Source organism: Ictidomys tridecemlineatus, unplaced genomic scaffold (assembly GCF_052094955.1).
Source record: "Ictidomys tridecemlineatus isolate mIctTri1 unplaced genomic scaffold, mIctTri1.hap1 Scaffold_3496, whole genome shotgun sequence".
Classification (NCBI taxonomy): domain Eukaryota; kingdom Metazoa; phylum Chordata; class Mammalia; order Rodentia; family Sciuridae; genus Ictidomys; species Ictidomys tridecemlineatus.
In genome coordinates, this window is record NW_027522415.1 from 12743 (window position 1) to 31670 (window position 18928).

At 44.0% G+C, this 18928-nt stretch overlaps 1 protein-coding gene across 1 annotated transcript; it reads right to left on the minus strand.

Annotated features, from left to right (window-relative positions):
* Nucleotides 1-644: 644 nt before the first annotated feature.
* On the minus strand, nt 645-5799 carry LOC144373290 (cerebellin-4-like). The gene is made up of 3 exons (XM_078036383.1): nt 5480-5799; nt 2386-2502; nt 645-842 (listed from the first exon to the last, which is right to left on the minus strand). The coding sequence occupies exons 1-3, from the start codon at nt 5768-5770 to the stop codon at nt 645-647; spliced, it is 606 nt and encodes a 201-aa protein (XP_077892509.1). The 5' UTR covers nt 5771-5799.
* Nucleotides 5800-18928: the final 13129 nt, after the last annotated feature.

Here is an 18928-nt window from a genome sequence, read left to right on the forward strand (position 1 = left end):
TCTCTTTCTTTTCTTTTTTCTTTTCTCTCTTTTCTCATTGAAGGAAACCATACAGGTGATCCCATAGCCAAGGTAAGTTTCCAGGCAAGCCATCTATTACCTTCTTTGTGGAAAAAACACAAAACCAGTCACTAAAACCCATTCCCAGTTTCTTTAAGAAAACAGAACAGACGAATTCCAAAGAAATAAAAAAAAGCATAATCAATATATCCACACAGAGTACAGTTCTTTGGCAGCATCACATGAACCATTGACTGAAGCCAGAACTTTTAGAGTGCTCTAATTCCTAGACCCGGTTGCCAGTCTTTAAAAATAAATAAATAAAAATTCACATCTGCAACGAATTCAGTAATTCCAGGAAATATTTAAATTCAGAACAAACCTTGAGATAGCTTTTGACTGTTACAGGTGAGCATAGATAAGCATGATCTGCTTTGAGTCCCAATCCAAATATATTCAAACATACACACACATGAAAATAATCTGAAATTTTGTGTTGGTTCGGACAGGTCTAGAATCCTTAAAGAGAATCTATATTCACCCATGAGAAACCAATAAAAGACATGAATCCAGGGATGAAAAATGATCTTCCAATAACTCAGGAGTGGGCTGCCCCTCACCTGGATAAACGGAGAAGTCAGATTCTATAGGGAGAACACCAGGAAGCTGGAGAACGTGGAATACTGCCAGCCTCCAACCAAGTTACCTTTCTCCAGTTTTAGGTAAACCTTGGCCTCTTTGTCCAGGTAGAGTAGGACTCCATTTGTGGCAGCTTCGCGAGTCACATCTTTGTCCCCAGCAAATGCAGATATTACTGGTTTTCCATTTAACATCAAGTTCACCTACAAGGAAAAACAAAATCAATACGGAGCTCTCTTTAAAGTTAAGAGGGGATGAGATGACCCACTGTGAAGTATCCAGGAAACATATCCCCCCTCTTTCAAATTAGTCGACTGTGGGGTCAGATTATGTATCTACTGAGTTGATTTTTTTATTTCTCCCACAGAAATTTCCTTACATTCCTACACACACACACACACACACACACACAATACCACCCAGAGAGCAACCTTGTGGAAGTCCTGTGAACATGGGCTTCTCAGCATGCCCACTAAGGTTACTCCTGTCCTTATCCTCCACAGACCCTCTGGGATGAAGAGGGCGGGGCTTGGAGCCCTCCAGTGCTCTTGGACCTGATAGACCAGACGCAGCCAGAGTCTACTAATTCCTTTGCAGGTTTCCACCAACTACAACCTACACAGCTCTGAAAATCATTTGAAATAACAGAGTGCGTGCACATGAATGTGCCTGTGAGTGTTTTCTTCTTCTATTTTCCCTCATAAGAAAAGTGGGCTAAAAATAATCACCACTGCCACTAAAAGAAAGCTTAATGATGGATAATTAGCAAAAGAATGGATTCAGACTTGTATTAACTTTTTTCCCCCATACTGTGATTTTGATTGTGTGTCAAACATTACATAGATTTCTAAATATTGGAGCTTGGAAAAAGTTTTCCCATGAAAGTAAATTTGCTTACTAGAGAGTCACTCCTTTTTAGTTTAGAAGTAATATGAAATGAATTAAATCCAAGACTGACCAAGTTAGCCATTCTCTAGGCAGGATAAGTAGATGGAGTGTAATCTACCATTCCCATGGTCATAATAGATTAAATAACTATCAAGCATAAGATAAAATGTTACCCTAGAATTCCATTAAAATGTGTTCTTGTTATTTGTCATTAGCATATTTCAATATCACAGGAAAATAGCTCCATTGCTGTTTTTGAGTGGGAGGGCAAGCCCATTATCTAGAACAACACAGGCCTACTTCCAATCATGTACCCGCAACTGATAAGAATTCACTACCACCAAAGTAAGAGGGTAAACTAAAGTGTAAATGCAACATTTCATTTAAAAAGAATACCTAATTGCTGTCTTCCACAAGTTTATGTGGATAGTTAACTATATCTCATAATTTTTTAAACGAGAACAAATTTGTTTTATTTACTTAAAATGAACTTGCAAAGCTCTGCTGGTTTTATAAATTTTTTCATTACAAGTTCAAATAATTTTTACATGCACCAAATGAAATCAAGATCTTAAAGAGATTTGTGTCACTAAATTTTTACCAAACCATATTTTTTAAATGTTTGGATATCAGTTAGGTAATAGCTTTGCTTTTCTACGTGCTTTTTGTTACATGCCTCAATAGGCATTGTATATAAAGAAGAAAATTGGAAATGAAGTGTTTTAAAAAACAAACTATAAATATGGCTGTTTATTTTAATGATGAAAACACATCTTTGAATAAATACTTAAAAACATAACCCTCTAGAGATAAACACAGTTGTTTAGGGAGACAGAGAGAATGGGTCAGAACACATACCTGGATTGTTTGGCTCTGGTAGACTTTAATTACTTGAAAACTGAAACTGTAAATTCCTTTCCTTGGCGCTACAAAGACAGACTCCAATGTGAAAAAATTACCCACATTAACTAGGATCTATAAACAAAAATAATAAATAACAGTAAATTATTATAATACTTTTTTCTATAAGGAAAATATATTTCCTTCCTCCCTTCCTGCCTTTTATCTTTCCTTCCTTCCCTCCCTCCTCTTTCCTCAAAAACTAACTTCAGTAACCACAGAGCATAAAACATCTTTCCTCTTAAGAGACTTGGACCACACACTTGTGTATTGGAAGGCTCCTCTTTCTTTTAAACAGTACAGAAAAAAAAAATAAAGTAAATGTTTTGTATTTGTGCCTCAATTTCTAGCAGGGTTCAATGGTTCTGGAAACATCTGAGAAACATATGAGGGCTTAAAGTATTAATTTTGCTCTGAGAATCAGATAAAGGGCATCTGCTATGGAGATACATTCCCACCATCCACAAGTCTTTGCAATATCCAGAAATGAGGTTTCCAAGCCAGCCAATCGACATCTGTGGTCTCTCCGCAGTCATCCCTGGACATCTCACACAGAGCCATGGGTACCCCTCCTCTGTGTGACATAATCCTTGACACTGAACGGTTGGTGCATAAAGTAATATGAATGCCTGGCCCTTCCCTGAGCCTCTACCGGAGCTCTCCTAAGATCCATGGCCATTTTATTTTTTCATGTGCCATCTAAACCTGAATTGTAATATTTTGGCAATGAGTCAGCCCTTCTCGGGTGCCAAAGAATAGAGAGTGAATGAGGCACAGTGGGATAGGTGGCCTTTCTGTGTTCCTCTCAGTGTCACACCTTATCCTCCTATCAATCATCTGCTCTTTATTTAATGTCCCCCCAAAAAAATGAAAAATGAAAAGTGGAACAAGGCTCTGTTTTGAAGAGGGCAGCAGTGGGCTTTGTAGCCCAGGATGTTCAGCATGGTTCTTCTGGTTAGAGCATTAACTCTGAATTTCCATAAGTGACCTCATAAGCTAGGTTTGCAATGCCACATAGGTCAGTCGCTTCCTACGAGAAGGGGGGCAGTAAAATAACAAGGGCTTCTTCACATCTCTCCAAGACACAATCTGTAAGTGGCATTCAAAAAAAATCAGAAATCCCTATAAAGATACATTCTCTAAGTATCAGTGGCAATATGCTACAATGTCTTTTAAAGGCTGCTTTCTTGTCAAAATTAATACATTTTCATGCCTCTTGCATAATTTCCTAAAAATGCACTACTGGCTCTGAGCAACAGTGCCATGACAGTCAGGCAGGTGTACCAGGCTCAACGCCTGCCTTAACATACATGTAGGTGTGTGATTTTATTGAGATTCCACCCTCTTCCCAGTAAGCATCAAATTTCTTTTCTCTGACCTGATGATGGATGATCTTTCAACAAGTCACCTGCTGTGCAATAATCCCCAACAGAGGCTGCACAAAGAATTTTTTTTCAAGCACATTTAAAATAATTTCAGGTGCTTAGGAGGAACTTCCTGGCTCAGATATAAGTAGTATAATTCATTAGCAATAATGGAAATAGCAGATTAGTGTTGACTACACGTAAAGCAGGGTGTTGACTCTACATGGTAATTGGACTATCCAGGCACATCAAATTTATAACTAAATGAGTCTTGTTGTCTCCAAGATGTGTGGCTCCCTGCACAGAAGAGCAAACCCTTCTCCTCTTCTAATTGACAGGAAGGTAATTGAAAAGCACACTCCATTCAGAGGGTAGCAGGATGCTCACAGTATTCCAACATTTAATTAATGCATCAAAATTCAAACCAGCAATGGTGCTCCACTTTATTTCCATCACACTGGAAAATACAGCACCAAAACGCCCAAAGGGCTACTTAATTAGTTACAAATTATGGCTATTCCATAGTAATTCCCCAGAGAGACATACTCTGTCTTTGACCAGATGGAGAAGGCATCACTTAGGAAAATTGAGTAGGGACCACAAATGTCACCTCATCCTTTCCTGGCACATCCTACAGCACTGTTTAACCTGTGCTCCAGCACACAGTGCTTTGCATACGACTGAAGTGTGACTTTGGAATTTTAAGAGAGTCTGGGTACCCTTCGGGTTAAAATGAAAACTCTGGAGTCAGTTTTCTTCCTTAGGACGCTTTGCTCCAGCTAAGCTGATATCCTGGGGTTTCTCATCACTGCCAAACCGCAGAGCACCAAGCGGCAAAACAAAACAGAAGACCCAGCGTTCAGGAGTCTCGCCTCCATCCCCTGCCTTGCACCTCACTGTCTGTCTTTGCCCAGTGATTTGCAGTTCGCTGAAAGGACTGAAGCCCAGGAAGCGGGAACCATCTCCCCAGCGCTTCCCTGGGGGATCCTTGTGGATTCCCCATTCCTTTTCCTCCTTCCTGAGCAACTTTTCTCTGGTCCGCAGGAAGGGCGTGTAGCCTACTCTAAGCAGCCACAGCTGCGCCCAGATCGTGAAAGAGGACCTCAGCCTCTCAACTGAGAAGTGAGATCTGAACCCCCAATCCCCACCCCAGCCATCCTCTGCGGCCACCTGCCAGATCTCTACTCAGGGTGTGGAGACCCGGATCTCTCTTGGGGGAGAAGCTTCTCCACCTGGAGAAACAAGTCAAACATTTATCCGAAGTCCGCGAGGGCATCACAGAACAGCTTGTGCCACACAAGCAGCGGAGTCAGCCAGAGCCAAGGGGCGAAGCTCTGCCCAGGAGATCCCCGTTTCCAGGGACCAGATTCCCCAGGATCCCGCTGACCTGTTGCTGTTAAACTTGTCCTGTGCTCTAGGGGCCGGCCTCTGCGCTCCCAAGCCTCTCCCCCACCGTGCTGCAGCCTCAGTTAGAGACCAAGAAGGAATGAGGGCCAGGGGTGGGCCAGGGGTGTCACATCAGAAGTTTCAGGCTCCGACATATTTGGGAAGGCGGGTGTCTAAATGAATCCGCACATCCCAATCAAAGGAGCTTAGCCCCACCAGGCAGCCCCTATCTGAGATTCCTTGAGATTACCCACTCAACCGCCCACCCGACTCCGGGTGCCCCGAATCCCTTGGGGTCTAACCTGATCGAAGTAAATGATGCACGTTTTGTTGCTCATCTCTGATGGCTCGTGGTTGGTGCTCCGCATGGCTGAAAAGGCCACCTTGGATTTGGCCGCCCGGACAGATATCCCCAGAGGGGAAGAAGAGGAGCCCTTGGAGTCCATGGCTGGGTTCGAGTCGCACACTACCAGACACTTGCCCTCCAGGACGATGGGCTCGGTGTCGTTCTGCGCCCAGACGGGCAGCCCTGGCAGCGTGAGGGCCAGCAGAACGGCCGGCACCACGGACAGCCCCTGGCGCACGGAGCCCATGGCAGCGGCAGCCAGCTGGGGCTTCTGCTTGCCGGCGTCGCCTCCAACCCTGGGATCCTGGAGCTCCGAAAGATGCCAGTGGCTAGATGGACAGCGCTGCAGGAACGAAGGCGGCGGCGCGCACACTTCCACCAATTCTGTGGGCTGAAGTCAAAGTCTCCCCTCGAGCTCTCTCGCTGGCTCTGTTGTTACCTTTGTCCTTTAAGGAGCTCATGCAGAATCCCTATCTACCCTCCTCAGCCCAAGAATCAGCCCTGCCTGGGGCCCCTGCACCCACCCTTATTCTTCTTCCACATCTAAAAGTCTCCAAGCTCTCACAATCACACCTCAATAGAAAAATAAATAAATAAATTTTAGCTCCAACCCAAGCACCCCCAGATGAACCCCGGAGCAGGAAAGACCGTGAGGACTCAGAGAAGCCGCAAGAGCGGTGGGGGCCAAGCGGTGCAGTGTAGGTCCTGTGTGAGTCTAGCTTGCGCAGGGGCGAATTACAGAGGCTGGAGGTGTTTCCTGGGCTGAGAAGAACGTGAGCCTGTGTTCGCAGCCAGGATGCTGGCCATTCTCGCTTTCCTTTGGTCAAAAATTCCCCGAAGCCTGGAGTCACTCCGACATAGGTAGGCAGCGGCGAGACCGCACTGAAAGCACAATTTCCTGGGATCAGTTCCAAGGTGCAGGGCAGCTGGGCTGGCGGGGTCTCTCTTCCCCAGTCCCTGTGCACAACTTTCTCTCCTCACGCATCCGGGAGAGGGCGAAGTGGGCACCCACGAGCTATTTATAGGAGCACAGCGTCCAGCTGGGGTTGGCTTAAAGCTCGACCCGCCGGCTCCGGGGTAAAGGAGCAGAAGGCGTCCGGTGACCCCAGCGACCCCAGCTAAGCAGCTCCTGCCTGACGTTTAACGTACCCGGTAGCAAGCGGGACTCACAACACTGCTGGTTGACAAGGTCTGAGGCCACCTACCCCCCAAGATCGCGCGGCGCTGAATGTGTGTGCCCAGAGAGAGGCGCCCACAGCCCCGCGCTTCCCCAGCTCGGCGCCAGGTCGCCCTCCCCAGCGTGGCACTGCGTCTCTAAGCACCCTCCGAACCGAGCGCGGCGCCGCCAGCAGGGTTGCGGAGATAGATGGGCTGCGCCGCGGATTCACGGGCCCGCTGCCTGGAACACAGGGACCCACCCGTGCCCTCACCGTGCCTAGCCGGAATTCCGTCCTATAGAGCCCTCGGGCCTGGTGAACTTAGGGAAGCCTGGGGACAGACCGCGGCCCTTGGGGGCGGCTAGGAGGAGGTGCCAGATTCCTTCCTTCTGCTCAGGGAAGATGCGCCTCTGAAGCCGCAGGGGCGCGCGCCTTTCCACTTGCACCGCTAATTCAGCCCTAGCAAGGCCAGAAAAAGTGAAAGGGAGGCAACTCAGCCAGAATAAGTCTTCAGAAACTGTACCTCTTTTAAAAAATCGAAGAAAATAAACACAGCAACTTTCTCCGGTCTTGATGTGCCTCCCTTCTCCCTATGCCACCCCACTGCCATCTTGGCCTCTGATTGGCAAGCGTTATCTTCCTCTTCCGCAGCCACCAAGAAGAAGTAGAAGCTTGTCTCTGTGATGGACAATGTGAACTTGACCAAGTCACTGTCTTTGAGAGGGTGTAACTGCACTAAGAGTCTCTTCCACTTTCCAGGTCTATGAGCTTTGGGGACATGGCTCTCGGTACCAAATTCCCTGACTTCCATATGCCAGAGGGAAGGCACCAAGTCAAAACAGCATCCTCATCCACAACATCAGCCAGGTGGAGCTTCTTGAAATGTATTGACCACTTATCAGTTGAAGAGATATGTGTTGAGTCATTGTCCCTGGGGTGGATCACTCTCCACTAAGTTCCTAGTAAACATTCTCCTTATCATGGCATTCAGGCCCATCCAAACAGAAGCCAGATCTGGATCTCCAGTCTTCTACCCTATTAAGGTCCTTTCTGAGGCCAGGTTTGGGTCATAAGCACTATGCCACCATTCCACTTGTTAAAATTGAAGATACTCCTGCAAGCTGGTCATCCCCTGGTTCCCATCTCCCTAGAATCTTGCAACTATTGATTTGATGCCTGGCACCACAGGGCCTCCAGATTCTGTTCCAGTGGGACAGTGTCAGTTTTGAGTGGCAGTTACCATGCTATTTGTTACAATGCTAAATGTCACCAATCTAAGTTGGAACCAAACAGGTAAACTGGTTGGTGCCTTTTGAAGATGGCCATCATCTGCCCATCACTGATGCCCACCCTAGACTTTCACAGCTTCCCACCTGACTCCTCTCTGCACTTTGAAACTCCCTTTCAGATTTCACCACAGGCTTCCTGGATGACATCTGAAATTGTCTTTTCATTTGATGCTGTCTTGAGAGCAGGTGCTGAATCAAATTTGGTTCCTCTTTTTCCTCCTGTAGGGGCAAGCACTCTGCCTTCCCTATTCAAGACAGATATTTAGTTACTAAGCCAAGCCTTGGGCTGTTTGATGTCCAGCTGGGAGGAGTTTAAGAAAACGCTCTGTTGACTATAGGATTGTTAAATATGCAATAAGCTGTCTTTTCCATCAACCACAATATATTCTCTCTGCATCCTTTTCTCCTCTAGGCATTTCCTTTCTCCAAGAACTCAGATTTTTTTATAAATTTCTTCTTTTCTCCTCTTTCCCTTACTGAAAGTTTTCATTTGTAGCCCCTAAAGCTAACCGTGATCATATTAAGGCCTCAATAATTGAGAAAGGAATGACTGAATACCTTCAAATGAAATGTAATTTATTTGTCATTCATCTTGTTGAATAAGCTACTTTAAGTGAATCTCAGTAAGATTTAAATTCAAACCCTCCTGGCCATTTGGGAAGAAAGTCTTCTTTCCTCTACTGGAGGGTGTTCTGCTATTCAAGGTGATCTCAAGATGAGGAACATGGTATCATCTGTGGTCTTCCGCTAGGAGAAGCTCTCTGATACTGTGAATAATGGAGTCCTGTTTCTTTCTCCTTTCAGTTGACTGAACAGGGACAGCCTCTGGGTTCCAGGGCTGCTGATTCATTTGTACCAGACTCCCATGACCTTCGTGGCCTGACTTGGATGAGTTGGGGCTGCCAGATGTTCTCTCTCTGGCATCTGAATGAGATGCCCAGTTGCTTCTAGGAGACAGTGGGTGCTAAGGAAGCCATATCTGTGGTCTCCCAAACTGGGAGACTGCCACTGAGGAGTCACCTGGAAGCCCAAGCAGAGAAGTGTGCTGAAATAAAAGGGAAGACTGATCACACCACAAGGCCAACACCCAGATTGGACACTGAGCACTTTGGAGAGATAAAGGATCAAGGACATGAATTATCCTTGGCTTCTAGCCCTGAACTCCTACTCACAAGAAATCCAGCCATCTTTCTTCTAACCTCAGATCTCCTTAGATCCTTTTCTATCCTTTCAATAAACCCCTTTCACTTCAACTACTTTTAGTAACCTTCCTGCTCCTTATCATCCAGCATCCTCCCTGGAGCAGCATTCCTGAAACCCTACCACCAAAGTCCGTGCATGTCCTGAAAGAAGAATGAGGAAATCCAACCCTGAACGCTTTGGGAAAGAAGTCATCACCTGCTCCTGACCCACTGCTCCTGCTCCAGCTTCCTTGGAAGAAAGGAAAAAAGGATCAAGTCCAAGATTCTCTCCAACCATAGCAAAAATCTGCCCCCCCCATTTTTCCAGTTAAAAATGTGCTATTAGAGAAACCCTGTGACCCAAATGTCTCCCTTTCTGAGGTTCACAGATTGTATTTGATGTCCAAGGATTTTTTTTTCTTTTTGCTAGGCCTTAGAGGTAAGACAAGAATGCATTTCACCTCGCCGCTGTTGGGCTCAGTCTCAAAGTAAATGAGAATCTGAACTGATCTTGCGGGGGTGAGCTCCTCTAGCATCAGTGAACTGCTATCCAGCAATCCTCAGAGAAGCCAAGTTTCCAGCAAGGCCAAGGCAGTCAGCGTCCATGAGCAATTTTCTCCTGAAGAAAACATCTCAAAAAGCAAAGACAGACACACGGTTATTCAGCTCAAGGCCTGGCTTGGATATGAATGAAAGAAGACTCCACCTCACCCCGTGGAGAGACAGTGCAGGTTAGTGGCATGGACAGTTGGTGGCGGGAAATGGTGGGGACTGGAGAGCAAGCAGTGAGGCTCACACCAGGGCCAGCAAAGGGCTTTGAGTCTTCACCTCTTCAAATCACCCTTCCTTCCTACAGGGACAGCTCTCCCCAAGCAAATGCTCTTCTTTGAGGGAGAATGAGCGGCTTAAGGAGGAAAAGTCTCTTAAGGAGGAAAACCTACATGGGAGCACTGGGAAGTGACCAGCTATTGAAGAAAACTTCAGGGCTCCTTTCAGAGACAAATTGCGGACTTTTATAAAGATGGCACTGTGGGGGAAATTAAATGATGATTTAAAATCTTTTTAGTTGTTTCTAGAATTTAAAAATTGTTGGAGACAGTTCCTCTACATCGTTTCTTCCCCTCATTACATTTACCAACAGGCTCCATGGCTGAGACCTCAAGGAGCAGAAAGATTTCTTGATCAAAGTTGCACATAGATCCAGTAGCAACTGCCTTTTGCCCTTCCCATAATACACTGTGCTTACCCTAGTCATCATACATCACTTAAAAAAAAAGTTGATGATTTTTTGTTGTGCTTTCCAGGTTCTATTTTTTGTTGTATTTTTCCAGAGACTATTAACTGTGGATTATCAACATAGAATTTAGCAGAGAGTAAGAGAAAGAATAAATAATAAATGTTGAGTGAATAAAGTAGCTTACTATTGCTCTTGTTTCTCATAAGGAAAATACATTAAATGTAACAATATAATATAAACCACTATGATATATGTATATGACAGGAAAAGTAAATTCTGCCAGAAATTTGGGGGAGTGTGAAAGGTATAGTCTATCCTTTGTTATTAAGAATGGAAGCAAATTGAAACATAAAGAGAATTTGTTGGAAGGGTCTCCTTCGACAGAATCCAAGGGAAGGGCAGAGCTGAACCTGGGGATGATAAGGAAACTTTGGGGATCACCCAGATTACTGTCTTACTCATCTCTCTTCCTCTCTCTCCCTCCCTCACCCTGCCCTTTCCAGGATGCATCTGCATTATGCTTTTGCTCTCTGCATTCTCCCTTCTTTGAGGCCCACATGATGAAAAACAGCAGCTAACATTCCAAAATTTCACACACACAGACCCATTCACCCAGAAGATGTCCTAGAATTCTAAAGAAAAGGCTTGTTGCCCCATCAGGGTCCAGATGCTCCACATGAATCAACCATACAGACTGGAGAAACAGATGGACATCATGTATTTAATTTCCCAGAGCAAGGGATATAGGAAACTGGGGCAGGTTGGGGAGAGAACAAGTTCTTCATCCATGGCACTCATAATATGTGGAGGAGGGGGGAAAAATAAGATAGAGACTGATCTGTATTATGGGATTACATCTTAATTCCCTGAAAACCTGTACAAATGTTTATATTCCAATAAAAGAGGAGGAATATGAAAAGCTAGGCAGCAAATTGTCAAATTTAGAGGAATGGAATACAAGGAAACATTAATTTCACTTCAGATGTTTATTATTTGGATGGCCACAGCGACCATTCATCACATTGTGATGCACATTTAAAATACTTTTACAAATAAAGGAAAGGGTTTCCTGAAAAATCATCCAGTAGCAGTCTATTACATTAGCATTTTTCTCCATAATTCAAATTCCATAAAGTTTGGAGAGCATTCTTTCTCAGGAGTGGTGCTGGATGAACAGAAATTCCCCTTCTTTGGTCATATTGATCCAACTCATCAATATAAGATTATTCAGTCAGTGTTTAGGAAGATGCTCACACATATAAAGCTTCATATTATACAATTACAAAAAAAAGACATTGAAATGGTAAAACTTGGGAATAGTACTGAAATGTCTGGTTATATTTCAGATTCATTTCAGCTGTTATGTAACCCGTTGGCACCCAGGCAAGCCTTAGCTCAGCACCTGTATGTGATACAAGCCTGGCCACCCTTAGTTTCCACTGCAGAGACAGGAGGGACTGAATGTGGGGTCCAGACCAACAGCTCCTACTTGTGAGATCTGGGAAGCTAATTACTGTTCAGGGTGCTCTGAGATGATGTTCTGGCCATGAACTGGAGATCTGTTTTATTAACCAGCACTGGATGAGTCAGAAGTTTGACTTTGTGGCTATCTCTGTGAAATTCATCTGCCATATGAAATCAGGCTGATTAGCCCAGAGTTGAGGACAGAGTACTTAGGGCCAGCTCTTCTTCCTACTAGCCTGTGACCATGGTGCAAGTTACAAACACTCCTTCAGTCAAGAAAACAACAATCAAAAAAAAAAAACATAATCATCTGGCTTGCCAAGAGCATTGAATGTGGAACTGTAAGCAGAGCACTAAACACAGTGCCCTGCACACAGAAGGTGCCAATTTGATGCAGAAATTACTATCATTAATTTGTGGAATCCACTAATAACTAAAAGTGAGCATCAGAGCACAGTACCCAGGATCAAGGCCTATTAACCTTTGGCAAACAATGGCCACAACTTAATCTCCCAGACACAATAATGGGGGAGAATGAAGTGTGCCCAAGTGCGAGAGAGAATCAAAGCTTAGACACCCAGACAAAAACCTAAGCCCAGCGCATGAATGCCTGTAATTCTGCATAGCTGAAGCTGCTGAATGAAGCTAAGGCATCAAGCGGATTTGTGAACTCCCTGCAGGGATGGATAAAAGGTTTAATTGTCTTTTTCTTTCTTCCCTACTCTCTTAATCAGTGGGTCTCATCTGAAAGAAGCATTGAGAAAAGTAGATGGATTCTCCAGGTAGAAATTATACATAGTCAAGAGCAGAAACACTCATCACAGCAACAGATGGATCCAGAAAATCCAGAAAATCAGGCAGGCATGGGAGAAAATATGGCAGTGGTTAAATCCACAGGGGCACCTAGCACCAGACACAGGCATCATAGAATCTGGTAGTCCACCACTGATCTGGCAGCTGGAGAGTCACAGGAGATTAATTCTCCTGACTTTAACAATATGTGTTTAGGGGAAAGGAAGGGAAACGGCTTCTATCCAACAGGTAACTGTCCTCACCGTTGCATTCAGTGAGCTCCTGTATGCTGTGAGCCTGCCACAGAAAGCCTCTCAGTAATAATTATGGTGCACCACTGTGTGCAAGTCTCGTGTTCAGAGAGAAGCTTTTCTCTACAACATGGCCATGAAAAGGAAGCCAACCACTTGATTTGGCATTCAGCTGAAGAACCAGCAATCTGTTTTTACTCTGAAGAAAAACTGGCTCTAGTGGGCTCCCTGAGAGCCAGCGTGGCAGCCATTATGGGGACAATTTCTGAAGGACTTTCAAGGGTGAGTTCAATTCTAGGCAACTTTTCTCTTGTGCACTCACTTCCAGGTCTAACCTTGAAGATGATGACACTCTGCTGCTGGTTTTGTTTTGTTTTTGTTGTTTTGTTTGGGGAAACCTCCTTGCTTATGACTTCTCCCACTTAATTGCCATCACTTGAAAGAGAGGCAGATCTTTTGTAGAAGAGGACATAAAGTGTCTGCAAAGCTGTGGCATACAGTACTCAGCTGGTGGGCAACAGGGATGAACCTGACCCTCAGGACACCCATATTTATGCCCCAAAACCTTTACTTTAGATCTCACAAGAAAAGTGCAAACAAAATGCAAAGGGCTTCTAGAATGTGCACATTTTTTATTTATGTATTTTTAATTTATTTGTTTGTCAATTGATGACACCAAACCTGAGAACCTGAGTGTATTCTTGAAATTATTAACATCAGTGCTGGGCATGCTAGAACTAAAACTTTTGGCACAGGAAGGAGACAAGCTTTGAACAAAGAAATTTTAATCATAAGAAATTTTGATCATAAACCAATATGAAGCATAAATATATGTAATACACATACACACGTATATATTAAAACATGTAAAATATTGAATGTGTAGAGAGACGGCCAGATGATCTTCGCATAACTTCAGATGCCTTTCGCCATTCTACTTGCCAGAGAGGCAATGCCACATTCGTTTGTCCTCTTATTTGACTTAACTATAATCTAATGGCATCATAAGGTCCATGAGGGAGAAATGGGCTGATTTTTGCTCTCCATAAATGATTCCCAAGAACGGTTCTTGGCACATAGAGTAAATGTTTGTTGAAGTAATGAATAAAGTGCTGTGGCCCAAATTCTAACTTTGGCTACAGTTTCAGAGTATATTTCCAAATTATAACACCAGATAGTTTCAAAAATTAACTTATGTTTTCTCTAATTCTTACTAATTATTGATGATGAACAATTTACTTGGAAATTTAACATGTTTTGGAGAGAAAAAATTACAGTGAGTATCCCTTTTCTTCCCAGGACCCGCATTTCCACAGCTTTTCCTGGTTCTCACATTCTTCGTGCTGTGTGATGAGTATCTCAGTTTTGGCCAAGCTACCTGCTCAGCCCCTCTCTTATTTACCACTGGGGTTATGAGAGCAGCTCTTCTTCACTAGGCTATGGGCTCAGTGAAGCAAAACCTGCCCTGCTTTGTTTTTTTATTGCTAATTGGGTAGCTGTAGGTTTTAGAAGCAAATCCAAGATAGTGGGCTACGGCTTCTGCATCAATTGGCTTTGAGCTATTTCAGCTGGCCAGGAGCCTACTGAATGACAAACAATATACCAACTAACTTGGCTTTCTTGGCCATCTGTCTGTTGGCTAAATAACTCATCTTGGATGGACCAACTCATCACTTAGGCAGCTGGTGTTTTGTAGATTGAGTTGAACCACTTCTGGTCTACGTCCAATATTTCCTGCCCACAAAAAAATGAATTTCATAGGGCTTTGCATGAGTTTTGTAAAGTCCTCATAAGTAAAAATAGAGGGGAAAAAAGAAAAAATGATTGAGGAAATAGATGGACGAGGCTTTACAGTGAAATCATTTTAAGGCATGAGTCATTTTTTATTTTAGCCTCTTTGGCTCTTTCATTATCTCTCATTTTTCTTCTAATTTGCTTTTTCTTTTCTACCCTCATTCCTGTTATTTTCTCCTAAAGATCCTTGTCCTCTGTGCCATTCAGCCAATATTTAATTAGGACCATGTGAGGTTAGCAGACTCAAATGCCTTCAGGCCTGTGGCGTGCTTATTGTACTTTTGGTTGTCCAATGTCACAACCCCTTCTTATGACTGGGGATTCTTCCTCCTTATAAAGCAGAGCTGTCTCCTACCAGCAAAGCTTCCAGTCCAGATACTCATGTGCCAGCTTCCCTTGAGTTAGGGGGCAAGCACATGATCCAAGCTCTGCAAATCTGGCACGCCCACCTCGGAGATTAGATTAGAAGTCTCAGAGGGATCCAGGACTTCACAGAACTCCTTTTAGTGAAGGTGGCCAAACCCTCCTGTAGGAGTGGTCCCACGGTGATGGCATGAGCTGAGTGTCATTCCTCACTGCATCACCTAAACCCAGCTCCTCAACCCTTGAAGAGATTCTGTGAACCACAAGTTGGCATTGAGCTATTTCAGCTGGCCAAGAGCCTACTGAATGACAAACAATATACCATATTAGACTTTCTTTTTTGTTGAGTTTTGTCAGAGTCAGCTTTTAGTACTTGGAAATAAGAATCCAAATGCATAGTGAGGCCAATAAGGGATCATAAAGGGGTAAAACCAAGAGAAAATAACTGAACAGATGGAGAATCTGCACCTCACCTCCTGCAGGCAGCTACTGCTAAACCTTATACAATGTGAACCTCATAATATCAGATAGTTGACTTTTCTGTAGAAAGATTAATTTAGATATTTTGGTGAAAGCCCCACTATCAGATGTTAGTAACTAGTTCAAAAATTTGTGGGGGCTACCCAGAACGTGACTGCCCTTTTACACTCCCTTGGAGACTTGAACTTATTTTTAGTAACTTTCCTATATCCCATATGAGCTGTACGTTTTACCATGACTCAGTTACCTAATAGTTTTACTAGAAAATTGTAGGGGACCAAGAAGGTCTGAATGAAAAGTAACATATGTGAATAGCAAATCACCATTGCTGCCCATACCCTTCTGGTCAAACCCATTTAGCTCATCAAAATGTTTGGAATCACACGATGCTGAGGGCCATTGCCAAGCAGGAATGATGCATCAAAATTTCCTTGCCAGCGTACCCCATGTTGCTTAGAGGACATTCGATGGGACATTGAATGTATGCTTTAGTAAGGTGACCTTGCTCAAAGACCAGGGCGGATCCGGGGTTAGAGCTGATCAGGTTTGAGGAAGTTTCCCGCTCCTTGAGCTTTAGGTGTTCCCAGTTTTAGACAAGTTTAGGGTGTTCCTGGTTTAAGACAATATGGGTTTTAGGGAATTTGGAGGTTGAAGATTATTGCTGCTGGGATTAGGGTGTTCCTGCTGCTTGTTCCCGTTGAGTTCTCGTGAGATTCAAATGGGATTTGGAAATAAGCCTCGTGGAGTAGGTGAATTGTGCGGGTAGATTTGGGATTTCCCCGGAGCGTGTGTGGAGGCTGGTGTGAGTTTGGGAATAAAGAATTGCTGTTTGAATCTACAAAGCTGTGGTGGCTCGTGATTCTTGTGCCCAGCCAAGACTGTGGCAACACGAGATCTCCAGCCTCAGGTGGCACCATCCATCTCAGAAGATGGCGTCATCACCTGGTTTTATTACTCCAATCAACCACAGGCCTTGTTGTTTAGTGTCACAAACCCAGTCTTAGGATGGTGCATCTCATAGGTAGGACCTTCTGCTAAGCTACAGCTGTGGAGGAGACTGGGAAAAAAGGGTTCAAGACATTTTCAGCACCTAAAGTGGAAGATCATGCACATCCCCACTACCCATCCTTCCCTCGCCCTTCTGTGTACACTTATTAAGACTGCATTCTGGTTTCTTCCTCAATTCTCCTTCTCTCCTGTCTCTCCATCAACATAGGGAGAATCAGACAATATCTACTAAAGACTATGATTTCTGAAGAATTGGAGTGCAAATAAATATAGAATTATGAAAGGACACTTAGCCCAATTTACTATTTATTTCACATTCTCCTAGAACTATGCCCACTTGTGCTTCCCAAAGTAGACTTCTTCTCAGGATGAGCAAGGGGGCATTACAAATACTCTAAGTCCAGATACCCTGCATCACATACTGAGGACATCAGCCCTAAGCTTCCTTGGCAATTTTACTGTTCAGCTGGTGTAGGTATCTTCTCATTCTGAAAATGTAGGAGAACTCCTAGGATCTAGTTGAGACTATTCAGCACAGTGAACATTCTGTTTTTCTTGAAAGGACATGTCTTTCCAGTGGAAAGCTTTTCTCAGTCCACTTGAGTCTAATGATTGACAGGGACAATGCTAGTCATAACACTCTCCTCCTGGTTCCAGGAATGGGCTTGGGAGCCTGGCCTAGCCAATAACAATGCCTCATCCTCTTAGCCATCGTGGTTGACCCAGAGATGAGCAGGCCACCCAAGAAAAACCAGTCTGACTTGTTTGATCATGTTTTTATATTTGGAGGTAAAAAAAGGAACAAACTCTATCATCACCTTTAGGGTCAGACACTAGGGACAGCATAAGTTGAAGCCAGTGGGTGGTGATTTTCCTTATCAGCAATATAGCTATAAAAAAAGATAGCTAAGAAACAGATTAGATGAAACTTCCTAAAATGTCTTTGCCCACTCCTACATGAAGCCTCTGAACTTTGCCAAATGAAGCCCAAACAGCCTGTTTACACTTGGAATGCTTCAAGTTGTATTTCTTCCCATTGCAACAAAAACATCTGGAGTAATAGGGGGTCTTTGCTTTGAACAGAAAACAATGAGAGAATATGGGAGCAAGTGAGTTTTTGCATTTGGTAAGGTTGATCAGTAAGATGAACATTTGCCTACTCTCTTAATATCCTCAGCTCTAATCAAGAGCATGCCTTGAGTAAGCTTACCAGAAAGTAGTAATAAAGAAGTCAACCTGACCCCACACAGTGACATTAAAAAAACTCTGAAGGTTCAAAGTGACCTTTCCCGCAACTAAGTGGGGACTTTAGGCCAAGTGGGCTGGTAACAAATGCCCTTAACAAAAAAAAACACTAAAATGGTGCATTGCAAAGAACAGCAAGCCCAGCACAGCCCTTCCTGTATTCAGTTGTCGACTGAAGGAGCAGAGCAGATCCTTACTGCCTGCAGCTCCAGTGCTTCTGTCCTCTAGGCTGGACAGGCACAGAGACAAAGCTAAGCCACAAGGATTGAGAGGGGCAGGGTGTGTTCCCATTACAGATGTATACGAGACCTAAAGATTTCATCCCCCAAATTACCAATCCAGTCTCTCCAGAGATTCCTTTATGAAACTCAGTGCCAAAGAAGCCAGACTCATATGCAATTAATGGTTGTCTGTGACTTACCAAAGCCCCATCAAAACATCCTCTCCAACACCCAAGTTTGCATTGCTATGGAAACACTGTCACATCGAACAGGAAACACAAACACACACAGAGGTTATTCTCAATTCTAACAAACCATTGGATCTGCACGTGTGTGAGGTTTACGTGTGCAGCACATCCTGGAAGAGCCAACACGGGCTCGTCCTTGGCTGTGCACTTCCATGAGGCAGCATTTTCCAAAAAGAAATGGTTGGAAGCATCTTCACAAAGAGGGTCTACAGGAGTCATTCCTCTGCTGTCCCAGGGTGGGGGGTCATGTTTGATAGGTGAAACGCCAAAGAGAAGAGTGTTACAAAGCGTTCTTGCTCTTTAGTCTCCTCTCCCAATTCTCTTTCCTGGGTTTTCAATACTTGCTTCATGACCTTGAACATCCCCTTCCTCTTAAGTGCTTCAAGTCCCCGTTCTTTTATTTCTCTTTGGTCAGAAAAGTTCTGAAAGTATAACTTTCTGAATAAATAAAGCCTTGGTATAATATTTCTGCAAGTCGGTTCCTAATTCTAAGATGAAAGTTCTGCAGAAACAACATGGACCTACTTGCCTTATCTGGGAGCGGGAGGCAGGCATCTTCCTCGGTGACCCCATAGAACTCTCCAGAATTCTGATGCCTCCACTGCCACTCTAGCTTCTGGTCTTGCTACCAACATTGTCCCTGGGAGAAGCAAAGCGTTTTCTGTCTGCTCCCCC

Excerpts from the sequence above, each read along its gene's own strand:
- LOC144373290 (XM_078036383.1), bottom strand. The coding sequence starts at position 5,770 with ATGGGCTCCGTGCGCCAGGGGCTGTCCGTGGTGCCGGCCGTTCTGCTG. Across the intron at positions 2,503-5,479 it reads GCATCATTTACTTCGATCAG|ATCCTAGTTAATGTGGGTAA; the intron begins GTTAGACCCCAA and ends TTTTGTTTATAG. Across the intron at positions 843-2,385 it reads ACCAGAGCCAAACAATCCAG|GTGAACTTGATGTTAAATGG; the intron begins GTATGTGTTCTG and ends TTTTCCTTGTAG.